Below are 26,153 nucleotides of genomic sequence, written 5' to 3'. Positions count from 1 at the left end.
GCAAATTCACCCCAAGATCACACTCTGCAATGCTCAGAGATATTACATAAAACCAAAAACCCAAGAGCTACCTCTCAGACTCTACAGGCCTCAGTGGGCATTTTAAATGTTAAAGTTCATGACAGTACAATTAGAAAAAAGCAGAAGAAATATGGCTTGTTTTGAAGGGTTGCCAGGAGAAAGCCAGCCTCTGCTCTCTATAAAGAACAGGACATAATCCCAAGCACAGCAAATCTACAACAGAAAAGCTAAAAAAAGAAAAGAATCGAGGTTGCAATGGTCAGAGTCCAGACCTCAACATGACTGATCTTAAGCTGTGCAGGGACCAATGTCTGCAAACCTCAATGAACAGAAGTAATGCTTTAAAGAATAACTTCAAAGAGAAAACAATTACTTGAGGTTATTGCTGCTGAAAGTAGTTCTGCAAACTACTGAATCACTGGTTGTACTTTTTGTACTTTTCACAGGATATCATCCTATCAAGACTCTCTTTTTTCACATTACTGTGTATTTATTGACATTGAGGGCCTAAATGACTGAAAGAGTTGTTTGTTTCTTAAATCTGTCCCTTAACTAAATCACTTCATCCCTCTATTAGAATAAAGACATGACATCAGTGAGCTTTCTATTAAAAAAAAGCAAAGACACGTACCACTGTGAGACTGTTTGAATGTTTTTATTCCAAAAGAAGTCTGTGTGTCTATAGGTTTGAACAACAGGGCGGTCTCTGAAGAACATCATTTCACCTTCATCCCAACACCTCCCATCCTCCACCCTTCACCCACACGCACACCACAGAGCCTCTTGTCTTCAATAGTAATAATAACAATTTCATCATAATAGTCATTAGTTTTAATAATCCATTTAGCACTAGTATAGAAATATGAAAAAATACCAAAGAAAACAACATAAAAGTAAACAAATGTTTGTTTCGTGGAGTGAATGTTCAGACATCCCATTGGATCTGTTTTGTGACCCTCCCTTCCCATTTAGATTAATACTAGCAATATTTTGGCTTTTTTTTTTTTTTTTTTTTTGAATGTATTTTTTAGGGCTTGTACCTTCCTCTCGCTTCTCCACGGTAATGCACTGCAGCTTGTAAATGCTTTCAGCTGATGGTTTAAAGCTGTTTGTGGCCACTTGATGGCTGTGTGGTACTGTCACACATCAGGTTTCCGGAGCTTGTATGAACCATGGAAGTCATTAAAGAAACTCAGAAGACAACTTTGAAAACAACAAACAACCGGTGGGTTTACAGCCTTTAGACAACAAAGGAATCGGAGACGAAGGCGTTGCGGATGAGTGTGTTTTTGTTTGTGTGTGCTGTAAAGATTTGTGAAAAAGGTTCGCTCCTGTCAGCATTCTGGACACAAAGGCAGAAGTAAACAGAGAGAAAGAGAGAGAGGCATCAAATCAAGCCTGCTTCTTCTGACAGCAATCATTCAGAGAAACGGCATAATGTGTGCAAACAATGTTATCATTCGTTATCTGGAGCACAACAGTGTCAACAAACCTGCTTCCCCACAAAATGCATAACATTATATAGCAATGCAGTGTTAGTCTAGACCACAATGCCTTCATTTTTCTGAGGGATTTGTAAAGGGTGAACTGGTGGCTTTGCACATTATCTTACACACTTAGCATTACTGCTGGTTATGGGATGCTGCAGTTGGGATTTGGAAGATAATAGGGGACACATCTTTACGTTGGAAAACGGCAATTCCAAACTACGGGCAAGAGGGAGACAAAAAAGAAAGATACTGATGCGGGCAGGGAGCGGGGACACTGTGTTTTCCAATAATTAGGAATCCGCTTCTAAAGCATTACATTCATAAACTCTGTCAGGAAATCAATCTGTGAAGAAACCCAATAACAAAACACAGACGCTGTCTTATACTATAACCGTTGCATTTTCTAACTCTTACATCTGGAATGTCGGTGTTCCAGAAAGACTTTATTACAACTGTCACTGTAAGTACACTAACCACAACTAAGTGGGTGTATCGAACGCCCCCAGTCCACTAAGTAGAGAATCATTCAGCAGGGATTAATTTGGGAACTGACTGGGCAACAGGTTCAATGCACATCGAGTCAGTGACCTGTAGAAAATGCAAATGCTGCACATGATAATAATGGAACATTAACATTCTGAGTAATATGTCTGCATTAATCATGCAAACATAACATGAACTGTTCGGCAGAGGTATACATACGCTTTACCGCGGCAGCGTGTAAAATTAATTACGCCTATATTTGATCTAAGGAGAACAACACGCCTGCTGCCTCTCTCGCATTCATGTAAATAATTGGATTTACTGCTGACATAAAGCTGGTCTGATTTTTTTTTTCTCCATTAGACCACAACAGGCCGAGCACTACACTGCATCTGAGTGAATATGACGACGGTAGTGCCCACAAACAGAGGAAGATGGAGGATTTGTAAACAATGTCTATATTCCCACTGAAACACGGAGTGCAGTCCCATTTTAAAAAAGCAACACAGCTGGGAACTGCAGTTTTTAGCAGATGTTGGAGAAAGAATAGTAAAGGCTATATTTAATGGGGGACTATTTTCAGGCACTGGTTGTTGCAGTCAGTATTTAACAGGGTCGATACAAAGGAACATGTCCCCTACTTGAACTGCAATTTGTTGACAATTAAAAAATCCAGACTGATAACTGTTGTATGTAATGTATTTTGTGCCACAGTTGTTGAAGCTGGTCTAAAAAGGTCTTGTATGTTGAGCAAAAACTAAACAAGTTTTAAAGCAGAAGGGCAAAAACATGCAAACCCACCAGTATTTCTCCCTTTAGGCACACTTTGCTTGTACACTAGAGTCTGTTTTCATTGGAGTTTCACAAAACTGTAAGGCTATAACATTAACAACATAATTAAAACAGATTCGCTTCCCAGCCAGAGAGAAAAAACATTTCTTCTATCTATTTATCAGCGCGTTTCCCTGCATTCGACCCCCTCCTGAATGGGTCCCCAGCCACTGAGGGGAGTAATTAGGTGATCAAAAGCTTGAGACGGTATTGACAAGGCTGTGTTGAGTCTATCATACTGGCAGGAGCCGCTGCTGTGGACGGCCAAGATAGCCTGTCGAACAGAGAGATGGGAGGAAGCCGCATTTATAGTCTGCTGGCGCATTAACAAGCCCCTTAAAAGATGCCCAGAATTAACAGATCAGGACAGATCTAATAATGGAAGTAGTTCAGTGAGGGAATTCTTATTCAAATTCAGTAGTGTCCTTTTTTAACTCTCTGGCTCTTTCCACCTCCTCTTTTCCTGCTCGTCTCTATCTTGCCTCTCTGTCTCTGACTCGCCCAGTCTCTCTATCTTGTCTACATGGTGTGAACAGAGGTGAAAAAGAAGTAAGGGCTTGGCAAGCGTTACCCAGGATAACGAGGGACATTAATTTCACATTTCAAAGCCTCTTGCTCGCTCGCTCATTCGCTCCCTCTCTCTCCCTTTTTGTGTCTGTCTGAATATCTAACATTGGTAGAAAGAAGCTGTTGCTGGGTACACGGTTCTCCTCGTTTTGAGCAGTTACGGACAGACTTACAGGAAGCACAAATTTTACACACACACGCACACACAGTGTAAAGAAAGGCAGACCAACAGTTTTCTCTGCTACCGTTTGCATTACGTTGCCTTGAAGTCGTTTCATCCAGCTTCCCCGATCCCATCCAAAAAGCAGCTATGGGGCACAGGGAGGGGCACAAAACTCTCGAACACAATTAGCTGTTGTCAAGTGTCTTGGTATGTTATAATCCACCATATTGTCACACGTAGTCTGTTTTTTTAACTCTGAAATTCCCACTTAGAACAATGGTAACAAAAAGACAACAGAAAAAAAACATCAGGAATAAATTCTCTGGAAGTCAGTTGCTGTTTTAAAACCACATACAGATACAGTATGTCCACCAGCAAGGCTTCATTTCAGTAAAGGGCTGGTTAGCTTCCAGTGAAGTGTCCGTGAAAGAAAACCAGGACCCTCAAATGAGAAGTGACATGAGAGGGGAGTAAGGAGACAAAAGGAGGCCAGCGGGCACTGACGCGTGGTCATGTGCATCTCCTCTCTCTTTTATCCAAACTGAACTGTTCTTCTTAGCCAAATGCAAACACTTAACCGATGACCACCTCTCTGTGTCTTCAGTTCTGAAGTGGATGAAGTCTTGGTCCCCCATGTTTCTTCTCGTTCTCTCTCCGTGTTGGCTGGCCTTATCATGAGTTCAACTCCTTTTTCTTTTTTTTTCTTTTTTTTTTTTTACTCCTTTGTTCTCTCATCTCAAACATTTTAGTTCTCGGATGAATCTGATCAGTGGAAACAGTGTTTTTTTCTAAGCAGCACAAATGTCCCTCACCCATATATCTCACCCCTCTACCTCACCCGCTTCGTTCCTCAGTCCTGGTCCCCAAGAAGGTCTGAGGTGTTGCTGCTCTGCGGAGGTGGAATGGGTCGAGGGGTATGAGCTGGGGGGCTGTGATGTAGTCGCCTTGGGCTGGGCACGCCTCCACCCTCACTGTCTGTATTGGATGAGGATGGGGGTGGGGGTGGAGGTATCCGGGGCAGGGGGGCGGATGAAGGGGGTATTCTTGTTGACGCTGATCCTATACTGCTACCTGATCTCAGGCTCTGGATCCTGCGGCACTCCTGGCAGATCCTCACGTGAGTGCAGCTGCGCGCAGGCAGCATCACAGGGGTGGGGGCAGGTGGAGGTGGGGTGGTGTTGGCTCCAAGCGGATCATCTAGGATCCTTTGGGGCCCAGGGCCCAGATCTGGCTGCCCCGTTCCTCCGGCTCCCCCTCCAGCTCCACCTGTCAGGGGGCCAGCTCCGCTGTACAGCTTGCCGTTGCTGAGCCGCATCTCCCGGACCAGGCGCAGGGGCCGAGGGGCCCCCAGAGCAATGCGGGTAGGGTGACGCAAGGCTGCTGAGCTGCTCAGGGGCCGTCTGCGGCGCATTCGAGAGCTCTTTTTACAGGAGACGGCGTTTCGGAACTCTGTGATCATCTCCTGACAGACAGACACCTAAAGGACGTACGGAAGGAGGGAGGAAAGAAGAAAGACGGAAGGGAAGGAAGAGGAAAGGAGGCAAAGGCAGGGGAGGAGGTGCCATAGACACAAAGTAGGCAGGCAGCAGAACAAGACAAGTGGTAAGGCAGTACATAAATAGAAGAGCGGAGGGAGAACAAGAAAATTGAAAGGAAAAGCAAAACAAAAAGAACAAGCCGGCAACAAGGCAGAACAGACACAGTGGGCATGGTAAACAAAAAGGAGCAGGAGAAGCGAGGGCGCAGAGACCAACAAATGGAAAGATGGTTTGAAAATAAATGGAGAGGTCATAGGAAGGATGTGTGGATGGATAGAGATGGGAGAATATCCAAGAAGCAGAGAGAGTTATTACAATCCAAACACACGGAACAGCAAAATGTTTAGTTTATGGGCACTTCATTATGGCACCATGAACGGACAGGCAGGCCGGCACACTCAGGCGCACAAATACAGAAGCATTCACTCGTACAGCAACTGTGCACAGCCTCAAACACACACACACACACACATAAACACATTCTAAACCAAACTTTCACATCCACCATCATCATTCCAGCTGCATGACTACTGCGATACGCACACATGACTACCAAAATGCATCAACGTGTCCACTACAGGCCAACCACATTCTCAATGAAAGCATGATTTATAAAAAGTCATGTGCTCACATAAACAGAAACAGTACTCGTTATTGGAGAACACACACTGATGGCCGTATGACAGGAGGAGAGTGTGTGTGTGTGGGTGTGTGTGTGTGTGGGTGTGTGCGTTTGAGAGAGGGAGACGCACAATGACATGAGTGAGAAGCAATACACACAACAATGGAAACGAAGAATACCAGCGTACATGTGAGGCATGTAAAAGAAGATACATCATGACATTTAATGCCAGGGAAAAAAGTTCACACTACTTCTTTATGCAAGCAAATATTGGCATTTCACAATATTGCTTATCCAACTATCATGTTTAGCTCACAAACACTTGCTGCCATACTGTTAAACACCGAACACTAAAAGGGCACAGTGAAATCAAAACAGGCAGAACATGCAATCAGATTCTCTAGCTGTCGTAAAATTCGAACGCTACAGCAGGTCAGAGCCACGTACTTAAACATTCCTCTCATCTCACATGCACAAAACACAGTGAACCTTGAATGTTACGGCACAAACAAACACATACAAATGGAGGCAAAAGCTGAAAAAGTAACCCATCCATTCTCTTTCTCACACACACACGAACACAACACAGGGACACACACCAAATAATATAATCAAAAGGGATGGCGGGATGCCATGGGAACCTACTGGGGTGTGTCTGTGGGGTCGGCGAGGGCAGGTATGGGGGCATACCTCATCAGTCTCTGCCGAGCGGCGTGTCGACCACACAAACTCCATAATGGCCACAAACACAGCGATAATGAGGCCACAGATCAGCACAACGAAGATGCCCCCAATGTTCTCCATGCCCAGACCTTGACAACAGACCACAGGAGACAAAGATTAGCACACACGTGCGCAAATGCATCATCATGGGCAACTGTTTATTGTCAAAGGAGGTTTACAAGCACAGTGAAAAAAGACATAGTTGAAGGAGCACTTCTGACAATTATAATTCATTGTCTCTTACTTAACTTATATAATTTTATTTATAAATTATTGAATAGATTTATGATTATATTCGACTATTTTAGGGTTAGGAAGCAGCACAAAGTACAACTTCACTGTACTCATTTCTATTATTTCAATCTGAATGTGTGCATTCTGATATTCAGTTAGTGCACGTGATGAAGGATCCTAGGAAAGTAATAATGTGCAGCTGCTCAAAATTGTGCATGATAAATAGAAACGATTGTACATACGATCAAAAACGAGACTAGGAAGGAAACCGACACCTGTTTGTCAGCTGTAGTCTGTGCTTTAATAAGCCCAGACATGAGTGAGTGTGTCAGCAAAGAGAGCTGAATTATTAAGCATGTTATGTAATACGACATTGTTTTTGATGTTTGTTACTGTTACTGTTAAAGCATCGAGGTTGTGTTTCATTTACTTTCATGTTAGATTGTTACAGCTGTGATACTCTAAGGGAAGTGAGCTGCAGGGTTGATGACCTGCCGTGTTGGTGAGAATGAAGTTTGGCTCAGTTCAAAAGTACAATGTTGTGAATTAAACTTTGAATTAAAAAAATTACAATTTTGCAGATCCTGATGCCGTGGGCCTTTGCACAAAAGGGACTAAAACATATCAAGGTTAGGTTACTTATCCATAATGGTATTGTACATGTACATCGCCAATAAAGGGCTATTCTATTCTATAATTGTTTTTTAGGTTAACTTAATAACATGAGGTTAGTAAAACATAACTCCTTAACTGAAAACAATTAAGTTAATTTATAATAAAACATGGTGAAAAAGCTTGACTTTTAAAATCATTAACCTAAAAAAATGAGGCCAAAATTGCCTTGTTTTGCTATCAGTGCACTAATTGTTCATTTGCCTCAAGAGGCTTTGCCATCTGTACCACATACAGCACCAACTATTACAACTATCATTAGGCTCTCACTTTAGATAATGATGAAAAATAACTAAAGAAAACAGGAACAAAATAACAAAAAGACGTGCAATTTAAGTTGAATGTAGAGAAGAGAACAGTGTACGGCAAGGTTCAAGTACAAACACTGAGGACAATAATGGGCAAAGACACAATTTTCCTACCTTTGCATTTGTACACCACCGCATTATTATTTCCCTCAATATTTCATGTTAAAAGAGGCCAACATAATATCTGACATTGGCTCAAAGTGTTGAATTTGCATTTTATAGCTTTTCAATGTCGTTTTAAATAGAGCCTGAAGAGCTGTCAGTGCAAGTGATGGAGGCCATCACTGGGCTGAAAAAAGAAAAATAAACCTAGATAAAGAGCAAAATGTTTAGGCGTGGCCAAATCAAAAATCTGATACATTCTTAAGAAGAATTAAGTCTGTCTTTTGGTGTTGGAGTGGTCAGCTCTGCAACACCAGAGGGCCTGAAAACCCACAGAAGACAAATAAGCTGGATAATGACAGAATTTTTTCCATGGTTAAGAAAAACATCTTCATAACATCTAACAAAGCCAAGAACACTCGCGAGGACGTAAGGACGTAAGTGTATCTTTGTCAAAGTCTGCAATTACGAGGCGCCTTCATAAATGCAAATACAGAGCATTTACAATAAGCTACAAACTAGTAGTTACACTCAAGAACATGAAGGCCAGATTAGTATTTTCCACAGAACAAATAAAGAGTCTGCAGATATCTGGAAAAAAAATCGATTAAATGGGAAAACCTAGATTCACTTGTGCCAGAGTGAGGGGAAGAAAAATGTAAAGCAAAAAGAAAGAAAGAAAGATTCTGACAAATGCTGCAAAATTGATCGGGCAGTGCTTCACAAGTTAATACTGAAAATACAACCCAAGAATTTCTCAAGGCAAAGAAATGGGTTTATTCTTCACTGGTCAAGTCAGTCACCTAATCTAAACCAAACAGAGCATTCTTTTATTAAATATAAAACACCCACAGACAAGCAGCAAGTGAAAGTGGCTGCCGCAGAGGCCTGGAAGAGCCCTTTAAAGGAGGAAATGCAGAATTTGATGACATCCATGGATTTCTGACAGTCAATGGCTTGAAGGATTTTCATCCAAATATTAAAAACAGTCCCTGTATTTCAAATTATGTTAGTCTAATTAATTTTGAGGCTCTGAAAATGAGTGACTTTGTATAAAATGTTGCTGTAATCTCTAAACAAATAATGTAATACTCATTAAATGTCTTGTTAAACCACATGAATTGAAGTTAAAAGTACGCACTTCAATCACATCTTGACAGTTTTATTTAAAATCCACTGTGGTGGCGTACAGAGGTTAAATAACACAAATCGACCTAACTATGTGATGGGAGAACTAATGGTGTGCACTTTAAACCTGCTGATAGTCGCAGGCTGCTTATTTTTATCTTCTATTTTTTTTTTTTTTTTTTTTGCGCTATGCTAAGCTAAGCTAAGCTAACCAGACTCTAGCTTGATGCTACTGCTCTTGTACAGATTTCTATTTCAGCTGTTGATTAAGTATCAGAAAACACCTTAATTGTCATAATATTCATAATGTAAGTTTTGCATGATTCATATTTTCTAATTGATAATCTGCTGGAAGTAAGTGGTCTAACAAAGATGCTACCATGCTGCGTTGTGGAAAGTACTAGACTTTCTATCTTCTACAGCTTGACCCACAGTAATAACCAAAAACTTAATGTGAGTGTAATCCTAAATCACTGCTCAGTACTCTTTCATCTGAGTTTCAAATTTAAATTGCCTGGAATGAAGTGCTTGAGTGACAAACAGAATTATAGGGCCCTGAAGGGTTTGAGATAAGCTGCACTGATAAAGTGTAACAATACTGAAATGCCTGAACTGAAGCATTTTGTTAGCAAAATAATTTTTAAAAGAGATTTTCATCTGACATCAGTGGCATAAACGCAGAGATGTTTTCATCATCTCTGTCATTCATACAGAGGCTTTGCCCACACATATACACACTCTTAATACACACATGTAAACAGATACACTGTCTCCAATAAAATTCACATTATGCACCACCTGAGACAAACAGAAGACATCTGGGAAAGTAGATTGTGCTAAGTACCCTTCGCAAGGACATTAGGTTAGGCATTAGCCATTAGCTGGACGGTAGCAGAGAGTGAGGAGACTATTACTGGGGACATTAGAGAGAAGGAGGCAACGGAGGCAGACAGCTGCGGTCGACTCACCCTTGGCACGGTGGTCCTCCTCTTTGGGACATTGGCCTCCCTCCCACCACCTCCTCTTTAGTATCTCCAGCCTGTTATTCTCCTGCAGCTGGAGGATGGCCAGTGTGATCTCATCTCTGAATGGAGATCCTGGAAAAAAACAAGAAGGCAGGATAAGAGCAAGTGGTGGGCAAGGTGCAGCATAAGAGACCAGACAGGAGAGAGTTTTTTTTTTTTTTTTCAGAAAAAGGGGGAAAACATGAAATGATTAAGTGTTAAAGAGACTAAGCAGAAAAAGAGAATTGCCGCTGCAGCTTGGAGATGGCTAGAAGTGATCTTATGGTGAGAATAAAGAGAGGATTAGTGAGAGATAGACAGCAAGATAACAACTAGACGGACACAGTGGTTCAGCAGCTGGTTGAATAGCATACAAAGTATGCAGCAAACCAGATCTGCTGGAACAGATTTAGAGGGTTTAAAGGTTCCGTCTGTGCAAATGACAAATATGTTTTCTTTAGCATAATGGTATTTAGCTGTGAAGATAATCAACAGGCAGCTTTTATTAGACAGGCCTTCTGCACATAAACAGTCTCTATAGAAAGTGTTGACAGTTGTTCAGTGATTATCATGCCTCCTTCGCTAAGTCACTGCTGGAGAACACCAACCTCCCGCCAGAAAAAAACCCGATTTCAATCAGGACAACTAATGAGTGCAGCAATATAAATTTGGCATCACCTCCCACCACTTTCCCATGCTTCTATGTGGATACACAGAAAGCTGGAGGCTGGGAGAGATGCAGCAAGACAACCCAGTAAAGCAGGTACAAGTTATAATGCACAGGACACGAGAAGGTAGAACAGAGGTTATGGTGGGTTGCCAAGCAGCTTGCTGATGAACAGCAACTGTAGACACCCTAATGAGATTTTAATAGCATATCCTTAAGGAGATCTGTCATCTAACTCCCAGCAAGAAATTATTCAAGTGTAAAAATATCTGCCTATTTCTTTAAATTTAAACAGCCTCTTACCTGGAGGTGACTGAGATAATATGTTTGGGGTTTTTTTCTTCTTTAGGTCCCTTACAAAGGCTTATTTCACCTCTGTGGTCTTTCCTTCTTTATTCTGTGTCTGCTTTTTCTCTCCATTCCTCCACAGCCTTGGTCAATAATAGACAGTGAGATATGGCTGACCTCTTCATAGGAACAGATTACTGTGATTCTAAGTGCTAAAAAGTGGCTTCACGAGCGCTGGGCGTGAGTGGAAAAGCAATTAACTGTATGCACGTTACTTCCATTTGAAATAGCTGCTAATCCCACAGATAAAAAATAAACCGACCACGTACAAGACAATTTTCAGGTCTAATCTCACAAATCACAGACAACTACATGTGTCTATTTAGCATAATTGATCTAATGCTTCTCACGCTGTCATTTAATGAGGTTTTTTTTTCTTTTTGTCAAATAATTGTATAATTTTAGAAACGAGATAGCTCCTTGTCACTTATGATTAAGCAGCCTGGTCTCTGTTGTAGATGCTCAGTCACAGTATTTCGCTTTATGTGGTACACCTGTTAAACTGCTCATTAATGCAAACACCGAATTAGCTGATGACATGGATGCAACTCAAGTCACAAGTCAGGTACATTAAAGGGGATTTGAAATGTTAACCTGTTGCATTTTATCAGTTATATTTTAACTTGAACCACTCAAAATAATTAAAACTAAAAATCTGCATGCATAATTTTTTTAAATACTACTTCATGTTATTCTTTTAGTTCACATGCTGTGAAATAGCACCTTTAAAATGTGTCAGCAATGTCTGGGAACAGTGTTATATCTCTACTAGGTTCCCAGTTGCTTTTTCATGACTTTATGGATATATTTGGAGTCTACAGGGTGGGCCATTTATATGGATACACCGTAATAAAATGGGAATGGTTGGTGATATTAAAGTCTGTGCTGGCATTTCTCCTACGGTGTTGCTATCAGTGTGTGAAGAGTGGGAGAAGAGGGTTGCATTGACAATCCAACACAATGGGCAGCACCCTGAACACATTTTATAAGTGGTCAGAAACTTGTAAATAACTCATGAAAGAATAAAGTTACATTGAAACCAAGCACACCATTGTTTTTCTTGTGACATTACCAATAAGTTTGATGTGTCACATGGCCCCCTTCCTATTGAAAAAAGTTGTATCCAAGATGGCCGACTTCTAAATGGCCACCATGGTCACCACCCATCTTGAGGAGTTTGCCCCCTCACAAATACTAATGTGCCACAAACAGAACTTTAATATCACCAACCCTCCCCATGTTATTACGGTGTATCCATATAAATGGCCCACCCTGTTCTCAAAGGGTAGAGCATGAGAGCTACGTGAGTGACCTCTAAATCCTGGATGAGGCCAAGCGTCGTCAGGCACGTCGGTTGAGGTGAGACATAAGGTGACTATTTGCTGCAGGGTGCTGCAAGGCTTTGAAGCGTGATCACTAAATCCATATTGATCTTTATGCTGATTTTCAAAATCTTTTCACTCGTGAATTCATTAGCAGGTTTTAAACTGTGTGCAGCTTAGCTTGTTTGGAAAGCACAGAAGCAATTAAAAAAGTTATCAATGAGATATATTTTTAAGACATTTCTCTGCATACAGAAATATTAAAAGTAGGTAATACATTATCAGGTGCTGCATGAACTTTTTGTGATGCATTATTTTTACCTAGTGGCATGCCAATACCGTAACCCTTGGTGTCCAGCAGGCCTCCGATCTGTGTGAGATTACAGTTCAGGCCACGGTGATATTCGTTCATAGTGCTCTCCATCAGGAAAGCATACTTGGAGTTGACCACACGGGCGATGCCTTCCTCCGTGCTTTTCACAAATACGCTAGGCTGCTTGGAGTTCATGTAGTTCCACATCCGCTGGTAGGTCTGGTACCTTGAGTTCTGCAGAGGGAACAGGAACACAACAACGGCAATTCAGCAGTAATTACAGGTGAATGTACAAGTTTCCCCGACAAGAAGGAATATGAAAGATAAACGGGAAGGGAAGTACACACGGGAGAGAAATCAGGTGTGAACAATGGCAAGCAGAGTAAAAATATCAATAGCAAACAGAGGGAAAAAGCAGCGCGGAGAGTGGAGGGAGAAAAAAGGAAAGTGAAGCAAAGCAACAGATTATTTGCTCACAGCGTAGCTGATGCATCATCTTTCATACAGATGGAAGTAAATCGGCACACAGGAGGTGGTTCAGCACTTAACAAAAAATGGCAAGCTCCAAAACAGGATTAAATGTACAATTACATGTAGTATCTCTTTGTATAGGAGAAGAAAGGAAAAGAGTATAGATGGTAGCATCTGTGTACAACAATGAGATTGTGTATGCGTGTGTGGATTAGGTATTGAGTGGGGTAATGTACTGTGGCAATGAAACTGGCTTATGTAGGCAAACACACACCATTCTTTCTTATATCCGCCATTTGGACGAACACTAGTGACTGAAAAATAAACTCTAACTGGCATTTTGCCATTTACCATGTATACAAACATATAAACAAATACATTTTTTAAACACTCACCTACACACACTCCTCTATACTAACACACCCACACACAAATACAAGACCCACACACACACACGTGCGCACACCCACACTATGACAAACACAGATGTCAACACAGATGCCGGTAGCGTTCTCATAAGCAAACACAGGCAGTCAGCCACTTAACACAAACACAAACAGCCATAAAGAAAACAAGAGAGAAACTCAGAGACAGAGTGGCAAATTTGAGGATAATCGTTCACTCCATTCTCAGCAATGAAGAGAGAAGCACTACGGTCCATTACATGTAACACACAAATGCATAAAAAACTTTATGAACAACTATTTCCTGAATTGCTATCAGAGCGATTTAGGGAGTTAGTCGATCCAAACAGCTACACAAAAAATATTTAACACGAATAAAAGCACACATATAATTATTCCCAAATTCCGAACCCAAGCACAACCGGAGCCGCACCATAAAGAAGGTCATGGTGCTCCCGCCGTGGATCGTGCCATACTCGATGTTCGTCTGGTCGGCCAAATCGTCTGGAGACTCAATGGGAACCTCCATCCGCTGGACGGTCAGGAAGGCCGCCAAGTTGGCCGTGTAGGAGGAAATGATGATCAGGGTGAAAGCCCACCTGCAAGGTGGAAAAAAGGTGAGGAAAAAGAGAGATGAAGGGAGAGATAAAGCACCACTGGAGTGGCAACAGTGATCCATCATGGTATTGATAAGCTGCAAAATTCATACATAATACACCAGTTATTTTGGCGTATATCAGTAGAGACAATTTGCTGGGTTAACTCAAACCCAGCAAAGGAAACACCTGACACATCAGGACGTTTATCAAATTGAACATCTTAAAAAGTGTCACAGTAAAATAGCCCCACTTAATCATTTTCAAATGATAATACACTTCAGTGCAATGATTGTAGCTCCACATCTATTTTCCCATCACTTTAGATACTCCGCACTAATAACATTGAAAATGGGACTTCTTGCATGTCAAACAAACTTTATTCAAAGAGAACATCATGTACTGACTATGCTTAACATCTTGCTCACCTCCGTGTAATCTAGCTGTTCCTGTCTTCCTTTATCTCCTCAGCTCTTAGTGGTTATTATTTCGTTCTCTTGTGCCTCTTCTCACATTCACTCTCACTATAGGAGTGCCGTCAGGCTAGTATTTCTGTGAGCTTAGTGAGCTTTTGTCAATTGTTTCCATAAAACGCTGTCACTACGGGACTCAAACCTATGAGCTACATATCAGCAGTATGCCTTAACCTTTTAAAATACAAATGTCTTTTTCTCACACAGCAGTGGACCTAAACAGTTTTTTAATGACACATCCAGTAAAATGTTTTAAATTACATTAAAAAATGAACTATTCTCTTCCAGACATGGGCCTTAAAACTGTATTTACCATATTTTTAAAAAAAAATATACAGTATGTTAATATGGAAAATCTTTTCAAATCTTAAAAACTCATTTATGTATTGTTTGGAACCTGATTATCTGGTGATTATAAAGTATTAACATGTGTTTTTACTTTATAAAAATGGTTAGTAATGGATAAAATACTGATTTATTTTGCCTCACAGAAAACTTACCAAGGCATAATTTATTGGTTTAAACGAGTCAACGCCCCAAAGTCACATCAAGCATCAGACTCCTTGAAGCACAGGCTGAGGAGGAGGAGTGGCAGCAATCTGTCACTCTAGGTTATCAATCAACTAAAAATTAATTCAAAAGCTTTACTCTTAACCTTGCACACCCTAACTGGAAAATACAAGAAAACTGTTTTATTTGTAGTCATCCATCGTCCACTTGGCCCTCTTTATAGCATTCAGTTCTCATTTCTGTTACAATAATTATAATGGGTGATCATTCATGTAGATGCTGAAAATGACAGCCTCAACATTTATTATTAGATTAAATTTTCTTCTCTCAAAATGTAAATGAGCTCACTCACTGTTTTAATCACACTCTGGCTTTTGTCCTGACTTATAGCATAGAAACTGAACGTTGAGCAGTGTCCCCTGAAAACCCTCCTTTTGTTTTAATAACACTTAATAACACTTAGTGCGTTAAATAATAATGGACTACAGAGCACTGGAAAACAAATTCAGTGCACTGCATGTCTTTTGGAAAGAGCTGTAATAAAATATAAAGAGGTGCTTTCTTCTTTGTTATCTTCTTTAATGCTTTGTACCAACACAATGCAGAACAGCTACCCAAAATTTACTCCCAGAGCTTAATTATCTTGTTAATATCCTCACTGTGTATGGCCCTGATTACTGTGGCTCCTCTGTAAAGAAACCAACAAATCAGAGATGCTTGACTCCCTGCTATAACCCACAAACATACGCTTTAGAAAATCTTCACTTTGCATGGAAACACAGTTTGTTGCTCTATAAAAAGCCCTCTGTAAAGCTATTTGTCACAGACTGAAGAAAACAGGAAAAATCCAACCCTTCTTTTCAGCACTGTAGCCAATACTATAGATATTTATTTTGACTTTTTCTCTTGTAACAATCTTTCTAAAAGAACTTCAGTCATTTCGTCCTTTAAACCATCAACATCTCTGTCAGTCTCCATTCTTACAAGACTTTCAAAGAGGTCTTACCATTAATTAAAGCTACAATTCCAAATATGATTAATTTATCTCTATCAATAGGCTACGTACTACAGTAATAGTAATTAAACCTCTACTTAAAAGCCACCACTTGATCCACCTGTCTTAGATAATTATAGACCAATCTTCAACGTTCCTCTTTTCAAAATCCTTGAAAGAGTAGTTGTAAAACAGTGATCATCTGCGGAGGAGTGGTTTATTTGAAGAGTGTCAGTCAAGATTCAGAACTCATCACAGCACAGAATCAGCATTAGTGAAAGTTACAAATGATCTTCTTATAGCCTCTGACAGTGGACTCATCTCTGTGCTTGTCAGTGCAGCATTTTATACTGTTGACCACAACATTTTATTACAGAGATCTGAGCCCACCTTTGCTATTATAGGTACTGTGGTGCAGTGGTTAGAATCAACTCCAGTAACTCGGGCTAATCTTCTTCACGCACAAGGTTAAATATGGAGTTCTGCAGGGTTATGTGCTAGGACCGATTCTATTAGCATGTTTCTCTTAGACATTACTATTAGAAGATACAGCATACATTTGCATTGCTATTTAGATGAAGTCAGATAATACAAATCAACTAGTTAAACTATAGGCATGTCTTAAAGACACAAAGGTGTGAATGATCTCCTAATTCCTGCATCTAAATTGTACTTAGCCCCAAAAATATTAGACACATGTCTAACCAGATACTCAGGATGTAACCAGTAACACTCATTTTTCACCATTTCTTTCCTTCAGTGCACATATTAAACAAACATGTAGGTCTTATCTGCTCATCTCTAAAATTAAAATATCCTGTCTAAGTGATGCTGAAGAATTATTCATGTACTTATAAATTCATTATTGTCATCTCTAAAAATCCCCAGTTAATGCAAACCCCTTCAGTATGAGCACTAAGAGGGATCTGAAAAAAGTTCATATTTCTCCAATACCACCTTCTGTTCATTGGCTCCCTATTTAATTCAGAAATTAATTTAAAATCCCCCATCATAAAAGGCCCCATTATATCTTAAAGACCACATAATTTCATATTGTAACAGAGCACTTCTCTCTCAGACAGCTGGCTTTCTTGTGGTTCCTTGTTTTTAAAAGTAGAATGGGAGGCAAACCCTTCAGCTTTCAGACCTCTCCTCTTTGGGACCAGTTCCCAGTTTGGATTCCTACTTTGAAGATTAGACTTAAAATTTGCCTTTTGGCTAAAGGTTATAGTTAAGGCTGGATCAGGGCGCCCTGATCCATCCCTTGGTTATGGTGCAATAGGGTCAGACTGCTGCAGGACTTTCTATGATGCACTGAGTATTTCTTCTCCATTTTCCATTTCTTTTCACTTCCCGTGTGTATTCAGCATTTCAAATTTTTGTTTGCAGTCTCTCCTAGTCTTTGTTTTTTCCTGTCTCCCTGTGTTCTATTTCCCCTCAACCCTGAGCCATCGCGGCAGCCTTCCTGAGCCCAACTCTGCTAAAGGTTCCCTTCCCAATATCACAAAGTTCATGCTCACAGGGAGTCATTTGATTACTGTGATCTTCTCCAAAATACTGTATGGATTTTAACTTACAGTATAAAACCCCTTGAGATGTCTGATGTAGTGATTTGGTGATATACAAATTAACTTTAAATGATTTAAATATTGAACTTTACTAATATTTTATTATTTTACTATTATCGATCGTGGCTCAAGAGTTGGGAGTTCGCCTTGTAATCGGAAGGTTGCCGCTTCGAGCCCCGACTCGGACTTCACCTACCGCCTACTGGTGTTGGCCAGAGGGGCCGATGGCGCGATATGGCAGCCTCGCTTCTGTCAGTCTGCCCCAGGTCAGCTGTGGCTACAACTGTAGCTTGCCCCCACCAGTGTGTGAATGTGTGTGTGAATGGGTGGATGACTGGGTGTGTAAAGCGCTTTGGGGTCCCTAGTGGGGACTAGTAAAAAGCGCTATACAAATACAGACCATTTACCATTATCTTCACTGCTTCTACTGTTCAGTAGTTACTGTTTTGTGGTGGACGTTTGTGTTTAGCAAAAACCCATGCAAGCATCAGCTATTCTGCTCGCTTAGTCTCTGTGGGTAACAACCCATTTTTATGCAGCCTTCTGGTGCAGCCAGTGTTCTAGGTTTTGGTGCTTGTCAGTGTTTTATAAATCAGATACGTTTTAAAAAGCTAAATCATCATCATAGCTATGATTGCTAATGGTTTCTAGATCGAATGATGGGAAAGGTAAATCCTGTTTTGCTCTCCACACAAACTACTGACCTATGCGCAACCAAATCCTGTTCAAATATAATTGATTGCATGCATTTTGCAACATGTAAAATGTATTAGAACATCATGCAGTACCTTTTACACAATTTCTCAAAAGTCTGATAAAAAAGGCAAAGATCCCCTCAAGAAAAATACTCTTTGAATGCTGCTTTGAATAATAATCTGTGCCTGTGTTATAAAAAAAGAAAATCAATAAAGTAGCTGACTCCTTCTTCCTTACTCACTTCCACATCCAGCCGCGTCTTAAATTTATATTGTAGAAACTTTTCCCTTCAGCGGAGGAATCCGTAATCAGCCTACTAATGTCAACTCAGTATAAACACCTTTCTAAACAGTGAAGGACAAACTTACGAGTGAAGAGACAGTGAATGCAAGACATATTTCTGAGTAGGCGTGGACTTTATACTGGTTGACAAAGACAAACAAATGCATTGTAATCATACTATAACTTACCACACTCCACTAACACATCTGGTGGATAAGGCTCTGGGCATTATTTCTGATCCCTGCTGCATGAAGCCTCCAACAGGGAACCACAAGCTGTTTCCCAGAGTGTACTGGTTTTCCAGCATGTCTCTGCGCTCTCGAAGACATGGGTGAGGATTGTACCACTCGTAGGGGCTTAACCTGATGCGAAAAATAAAGGTAAAGTAAGGCGACCACGTAATGTACCTCTGTCACATCACTCAAGTCATCTCCAATCAGTCATTCAACCTTTGTCAAAACTGTCTGCGGTAGGTTGCATAAGGTAAGAAATTTCAATATGTGACAGGTGACTTGTGTTCAACAAGATAAAAAATGATGGAGCTCTGATGTGAACTGCAGACAATCAGTACAGTGTGTGATGTAATGCACTGACCTTGCAGCCAGAAACAGCACACAGCTGACAGCCAGGTAGGCGAGCAACATGAAGAGCCAGACGGCTGGAGAGAAGGGATCGAGGAAGGAGAAATAACCGGGCTTCCGACCCTGGTGCATAGAAGAGAAGAAAGAGAAGTAGAAAGCTGTAGAAGCAGAGACAGATGGTGACTAATGGACATACAGGAAGCTACAATCTGTTAGAAAACAAGGTCTCAATGTCTCAGTTGTCAGGGAGAGTCCCCTTTGCACCACAGGAGGGCAGTGTCCTTCACTGCACTTTGATACTAAAGTCTGCAGTGCTTTGATACACTAATGCTACAATCCATAAACACTCTGTTTCACAATGCTTGGTGCTGAAGCAGACTTGGCTTAGATCCAAAGCCTCATTAGCAATGTAAAGCTGTTGCCCAGTTACAGCACACTGACTTATTGAGCAATATGAATTATACCTATAAATTTCAGTGTGGACTTAGTGGATGCAGCCTGCAGGATACTGCAGACATACAATCATCAGCTTCGAAGATAAGATTCCTTAAGCCTCATTTTAACAAGTGCAAGTTGTCGTTCTCTGTATGACCCAGTTGGCAATAAAGCAGTGAAGGTAAAAGAAATAAAATCCAGCACAAGATCTGTAGCGAGTATGTGCACAGGCCTAGATAACACCCTCACCAGTTGAACTCTGTACAAGATGCTGATCCCCAGGGTCATGAACGGCTTAGAAAAGTCGATAACTTTCTCTCTTTCTGATGTGATGGTGAAACCTGCCACGGCCAGGTCTGCTTTCTGGAAGATTTGTGAAGATAGATTGGTGGAAAGAGAGCGAGAGAGAGAGAAAGTGAATGAGAGGCAAGAAAAAAACAACAACAAATGGTCAGGTAGGAGTGCAAAATAGATGGACTATAGAGAGCACTCTTCTTGTTCAAAATGTTTATTTGAATGATGAAAAATTAAAAGTTTGACTATGCACTTGAAAATACATTTGCAGAAACATACAGAAGTGCACTCTGTCTCACACCCATTACCCACCATAAAAATGAGGCTAATTGCGAGTAAGCACTGGGTGACTGGTCTTTCCACCTGTATAAAACCTTGCAGGTCTCTGGTTGTGCTGCCTCCTCTCCATCTCTTCCATTAAAAGCTAATTGATGAACATGGGCCGCTAATTAGAGCTGAGTGATCAGGCAGTGGGAAGGGCAGGGAGAGAGGAAGCGTGGAGAGCTGGGGGAGCACCAGTGTGGCATGCCCCACACGGGGACCACAGCCTGGTAATTGAAGTATACCTTATGGTAATTAAGCAGAGAGGGGCTCTCATTAGCCTGCCTCAACCAGAGTGTCTATCAGAGGCACACTAGGCCTGGACAGGAAGAAATGGGGAGGGGGGGAGGGGGGGGGGGTGTTACAGAGAGGAACGGTGGTGCAGACAATTTTTAGGCAATGTTACCACTCTCTTTTGGGGAATTATCAAGTCAGCTTTTGTCCTAGATAAGAGTCTTACTCCCCTCTGAGGGCAATTTGAAACATGGGAAGTTACAGCAGAGTTGTGGTTTGGGGCTACAGAGCAAGTGTGAGTGTGTGTGTCTGGTGTGGCAGTGTGTGCATGCATAGTTGTGTTCATTATACGCCTCCTTTTGTAGGGAGACTGCTTAGAATATTAGTGCATGTTTCTGTGTTTATGGAGTGTGCATGTGCATGTGTCTGTGTTTGTGTGTGTGTGTAACACTTGGAGAGGGAGTGAGAGTACTCACCCTGTTGATTAGCTCTCCAACCATGCCAGTCCAAGAGCCGTTGGGCTCTGGGGCCCCATACAGGCCATCATCCACCAGCTTGATCTTGAAGGAGAATTTCAAGATGTCTGCCAGTTCCCTCAGCATGTCAACACAGAAGCCCTCATACTGGTCATTTCCCTGGAAGTCTTGGTAGTTGTCTTTACGCATCACATATGGGTTCTCCTGAACATGAGGGACACATGACGAGGTCTCAGTCCAAAACTATAAATATCTGCTTGATCAGAGATTATTTGCTTAATTAAAGCAATGGCTTGAATGTTTGGGGGAATATGCTTATTTGCTTTCTGGCATGAAGACACACAAAAAAAGAAGAAAGTTAGAGTGTTAAGTCAGGATCACTACAGCCAAAGGGAGATTTATATTTCTATCTGCAGGATTTTATGTTTGATGACATGGCTCTGTTGTGGGATATCACCATCCTTCATACACATATGTGGAACGTCAGAGGCCCGCAGAGCAGCAGCAAGAACCTTAGCACAAAACAAAGCAGGCATCAAAGAAGAAAGATACAGCGCTGATTATGTCAGATATAGCATGAAAGAAAGAGTGGATTTGCTGAGGATTGGTCTGCAGGCTATAGAAGCTTCAATGGCATGCCCTGAATGGAATAGCCAATTGGATGTGTAGGAGGGTGTCAGGTGAACCGTAGAGCCAAAGAGGGCCAGCACTGAGATCAGCTGATCTGCCTGGATCAGAGCTGAGTTCACTAAAATAAAAGACAGCTAAGCAAAAGGCCGGAAACACGATGAAACTCATAATGAGTTCCACCTACAACTCATTCAAAGTTTACTTGTGTTATATTGAGGTTTATGCAGACAGATGACCACTGACAACATAATGTTAACTTATCTGCTATTTTGGTGTGACAATCATGGTGACAATGAAGGATCAAGTGAGTAAGCCCACAGTCACTTGGGCCTAGACCATATGGCAACCACCAGATGAGGGAAAATGAGTATTCCCTGACTCTCTTTGGCTCTCAGAGGAGGCAGACGCATCTTTCCCCCTCTCCCTCCCTTATCTTCCCTGCTGCTGCTTCTATGTGTTTGTCTAGTCTCGTCTAACTCTAACCTTCAAAGAGTTTCTCAGTCTTGTTCTCTAAAACCTAAAGAATTATGGATTTGATCAACTGGTCCCATAATGGAAGCGACACCCTGCTGGGCTTGGGAGAGCCCGATTGTTCTGCGGAGACGTTTGCTGCCGGATACTCGATGGTCGGTTGCGTCGTGTGTCTGGCGACACTCTCGATGGAGGACAATGAACGACATCTACCAATTTGGAACCACAATAACAGAGTTCGGGCTGATTGGAGCTGGCTTGGACCTGCTTGGTCTTGCTTATCAAAGAACAGGAAGCGGCTACAGCTGTTCAAAATCCCATAAGGCTGGCCGACATGATCGACGATTGGCAGGGGTGTGAGTACTCAGACTGAGTTTTGAACGCAATATGTATAAGATCTTGGAGAAGAACAACGGGAATTGAGATAATTGGTGACCAGTAACGGACATTAGACCAACTGTAAAAATTGGATGCAGTTGTTCGCACTAAACCCAAACATTCACCATCTCCACTTATGCAGCCCCCCTGGCGCCAGCTGAAGGCCTGCCAAGGTTGAAGCTGACTGGAACAACAAATTCTTCCTATGATAACAGGATTGTTGTCAGAACTCTTTGTACCTCATTCAAGGCCACCTGGGTCCACTGGACACTGTTGACCTTCGCTTAACCGGGCGTGGTGACACTTTCTCTCAGCTGAACACGGAATACACACACATGCACATGCACACGCACAAAACATGTACACTGATACTGATACGCCCTCACTATCACCCTCCCTCCCCCGAATCCAATGCCTCCTCCTATGCTTACCTCCCATCCGATGTGGACACCGGATCAGCTGGAGGCGCAATCGAAGATTGCAGCGGTCCCAGATCAGCTGTACACACTGGAATACTCTCCCATGTTGCTTGTCTGTGTTTTATTGTGTTATGGTGTGTTGATACCTGTGCATTCCTGTATTATCCTTTTGTGTTACACATTTTGATGTTTTTTTTTCCTTGCTACCTAACCTGACCTGTCTCCCCAATGTGATGTTTGTGTATTGTATGTACGGTCGGCAAGGTCATCTCGGTTGTGGGCAACTGCAACTGACAAATAAAGGCTATCTCATCATCTCATCTCATTTTCAAGTGGTTGCTGGAAGTTGCCAAATCACCAAACCCAGCTATGGGGGAAAAAACAACTTGCATTCTGTTGCAGTTGTAGTTCGCATGGAAGTGACGGACGTCCTACAAACACAGTACAGCTACTCTCCAAGCTGTAGTGAAACTGAAAAGTGGATGCAAGCTGGAAATGGAGTAAAAGTTGTGCCCTTTGAAACACGCTAACTGCAGTGCTGAGGCAAAACTTTTTACTTTGAAGGCAAGCCATCTCTATTTCTGGTTTGTGTCACGCTTTATCAAGCTGTACTACCGCTTGGTGAGTACAGTACTAGCAAGTAAGTGAAAAGCTACAGGCATCCATGGCAACCTGTTAAGAAACAAAGTAATTGCTAGAAAGTTTTTGGTGGACCATCTTCTTTGCAACCAATTTCATCCAGCAAAAGCCAGAAACCTACAGGAACTACAGTACAGGCAACCAGTCTGGTAATACAGGTTTCCCTAGCAACCAGTAGTTTTCTCACATCCAGTATGGTGGCGTAATGTGTCCATGATGTCATGTGAGAAACCTCAATACTTTGCAGTGTTTGCGCTATGCTATTCTGCGCTAACTGGCTTTATATTTACTCCACAGTCACGTGTGGTATTGTGTTCTTTGCAACAAGCCAAATAACCATTTTTCCAGCGATATGGGAATGCCAGCACTTTTCTATTAGGGAATCACAGACAATTTTGTAAAAGCCTGAATTTGTGTCTTCAAAGATAACTCTGGCAGTCATTTCAAATTAAAGGCACTTAAAAGAGAAAACATTTAACATGGTAATCATTTTACTTATCAAAAGGTGCATTAGTTCGTTTTTCCTAACTGAAAAGGCTAGAAAGCTTTTTTTTAGAGACATGGCACAAAAGAACAATACACAGATGCATCTCGGGAATTTTAGAGTTGTTGTTCTTGGAGCTTGCCCAGTGCTAAAAGTCAAGATATCTCAGCTTGAGCAGAATCAATTTAGACCATTTTTATCTCCCTCTTGTGAGTCCCCTACAGTTATGGAAGTCCAATACTAAATTGGTTTAAAAGACATAAATTGGATTGTGGAAGATAGCTACAGACGTAGGTAAGGGTAGAAAAAAAACATTCAGTAACCACTGTCTAGCCACAAAATGGATCGACGCAGATAAACCAGGGTATCAAGGGAAGGCAGGCAGTGTTCTTGCAGATCTGAGCAGTGCGCCAAATATATTGACATTAAAAAAAACAAAAAACAACAACAATTGTTTCATAAAGCTTGCATCATGTGTCTAAACCAACCCAAACCCTCTAACACACAAACAACAGTGAATTTGTCTACATCTTGGGAGAATACAGCAAAATGGCTTTTTCTTTACTGCTAAACATCTTCATATCTGACACAACCCAAGAAACAGAAACAAGTTGTTTTCTTTCCCTTTCCTTTCTTTTTTTGTCCTAAAGCTCGAGCTGCTTCAGATGTTTTCCATGTTTATTTTTAATTTCCCCCATAAACGGCGTAATGTTCGATGTTATGAAATTTGGCTTCAACAGTTACGCATCATCAACAATCAACAGACTGATTTAGAAAAGGCTAATTAGCTAACACAGTGTGCTATCACAGGATGTTAACAGTATTTTAGGATTCAGTGAATCTGAATCTATCTGTCTGGGTGTTTCTTTCACATCTCTACACCAACCTGTAGATATCAATCATATGTCCAAACCCTACAAGGAGACAGCTTATTGGGTTTGGACATAATCAGTAGACCAGGACTGTAGCAGTCTGGTTTTTAGTTACACATCTCCCTCGGTGATCTGTCAGTTTCTATGACAGTTACAGCGGCGACAGCAAAATTATCAGAAACAGACCACAACACAGCACGAGCTCCAGCACAGCCTGCGAAGTAACAAAAAAACAACTCCGATCTCACTAATGTGGAGCGTCAGAGAGCAGCCGTGACCTTACCAGTATGGTGGTGACAGTGAGGGTCTTGTTTGCCAGCGTCTCTGAGACATTAATATCCAGACTGGTGGAGTTCATTGCCAGGGTGTTGTTTGAGTACCAGATACCGATCTAACATGAAGAAAAAGCGTGACAAAAAATAAGCTGTTATTCTTAGATAAATAATATACAGCAGCTGTTTTGTTGTTAAAAACACCTTTTGCACGTTTCATGTTTTGGGATTTGGGCTCCGCACTGTTAGATTCTGCATATGCATAGCGAGTTAATTGTTCCCCACGGAGCCGTATATGTACTCGCAGTACTATGCACCACTGTGGGAAAAAAAGCTCCTGTTTATAAGCAGAGCAATGAGCTGGGACAAGATGGCAAAGGCGGTAATGAAAGGCATTCATGATCAGAAGTTCCACTGTAATTTTTTTTTCCCTTACGCACACCTTTTTTAAATTGCATAAATACTGTTCCCATATTTCCATTTTATGGAGACTGTAAAGTCACTTAGGTACATAAGTGTGTGATTATGACCTAACCAATGCGCTGGGTGGAACAGCAGCTCGCAGAGGCATTTCTTCAGGAGATATTACTGTACATCTTTCAATAGGTCAAAGAAGAGGTAATGACTCCACAGACAGAATCACAGCTTTCCTGTGACACTCTTTATCCTGCCCTGACATTTAAGAGGAGTTTTTTTTATCTCTGAACCACTGCTGCCTGCCTGGAGTGTGGGTGCCGCTGTGCAGAGATGTTCATTACCTCAAGTTAACACTCAACTAAGTAAAAGTCTACCTCTAAGTATATGTAGCAGGTGGCATTTTGTGTTAACATGGAAAACAGCTGGCCAAGTGCAGAGCCCAGGAAGACATTAAGAAGAGGTGAAAAAGAAGTGTTTCCTCCAGCCAATGAACTGCAGCGTAATTCCCCCTCAGTCGGAGGCTGCAGTGGTGTGTATACTTCATTTAGTAAATGCAGGTGGAATGCACTCTGATTTCCACCTGCCCTCACCTTTCCTTCTAGCTTACTCATGTGGACTGCATTGTCACAATAATGTACCAAAATGCTCCTGAACACCTCATTTGCTGCTGGGCCTGCCAACAGTTTGGTAGCGCACATTG

At 41.5% G+C, this 26,153-nt stretch overlaps 1 protein-coding gene across 5 annotated transcripts in view; it reads right to left on the bottom strand.

Moving 5' to 3' along the window:
- Nucleotides 1–666: 666 nt before the first annotated feature.
- The window catches only part of grik5 (glutamate receptor, ionotropic, kainate 5), a 98,595-nt gene continuing 73,108 nt past the window's right edge, over nt 667–26,153 (bottom strand). For 2 of the 5 annotated variants that reach the window (XM_087848276.1, XM_087848277.1), the window contains exons 12-21: nt 25,048–25,155; nt 20,872–21,075; nt 19,796–19,909; nt 19,125–19,234; nt 18,719–18,892; nt 13,845–14,010; nt 12,545–12,770; nt 9,851–9,979; nt 6,361–6,527; nt 667–5,032 (exon numbers count right to left, since the gene is read on the bottom strand). In XM_087848276.1, coding sequence (XP_087704402.1) covers nt 4,406–5,032; nt 6,361–6,527; nt 9,851–9,979; nt 12,545–12,770; nt 13,845–14,010; nt 18,719–18,892; nt 19,125–19,234; nt 19,796–19,909; nt 20,872–21,075; nt 25,048–25,155 — 2,025 coding nt within the window. In that variant the 3' untranslated portion in view covers nt 667–4,405. Of the gene's footprint in view, nt 5,033–5,724; nt 5,762–6,360; nt 6,528–9,850; nt 9,980–12,544; nt 12,771–13,844; nt 14,011–18,718; nt 18,893–19,124; nt 19,235–19,795; nt 19,910–20,871; nt 21,076–25,047; nt 25,156–26,153 lie in introns of all 5 variants that reach the window. The other 3 variants (XM_087848279.1, XM_087848280.1, XM_087848278.1) reach the window with 3 other exon arrangements.

The sequence above is a fragment of the Neolamprologus brichardi genome, chromosome 11 (assembly GCF_056152115.1).
Source record: "Neolamprologus brichardi isolate AB-2024 chromosome 11, ASM5615211v1, whole genome shotgun sequence".
NCBI classification, from domain to species: domain Eukaryota; kingdom Metazoa; phylum Chordata; class Actinopteri; order Cichliformes; family Cichlidae; genus Neolamprologus; species Neolamprologus brichardi.
The sequence above is the reverse complement of the archived record's forward strand: the minus strand, read 5'-3'. Positions and strand labels throughout refer to the sequence as shown.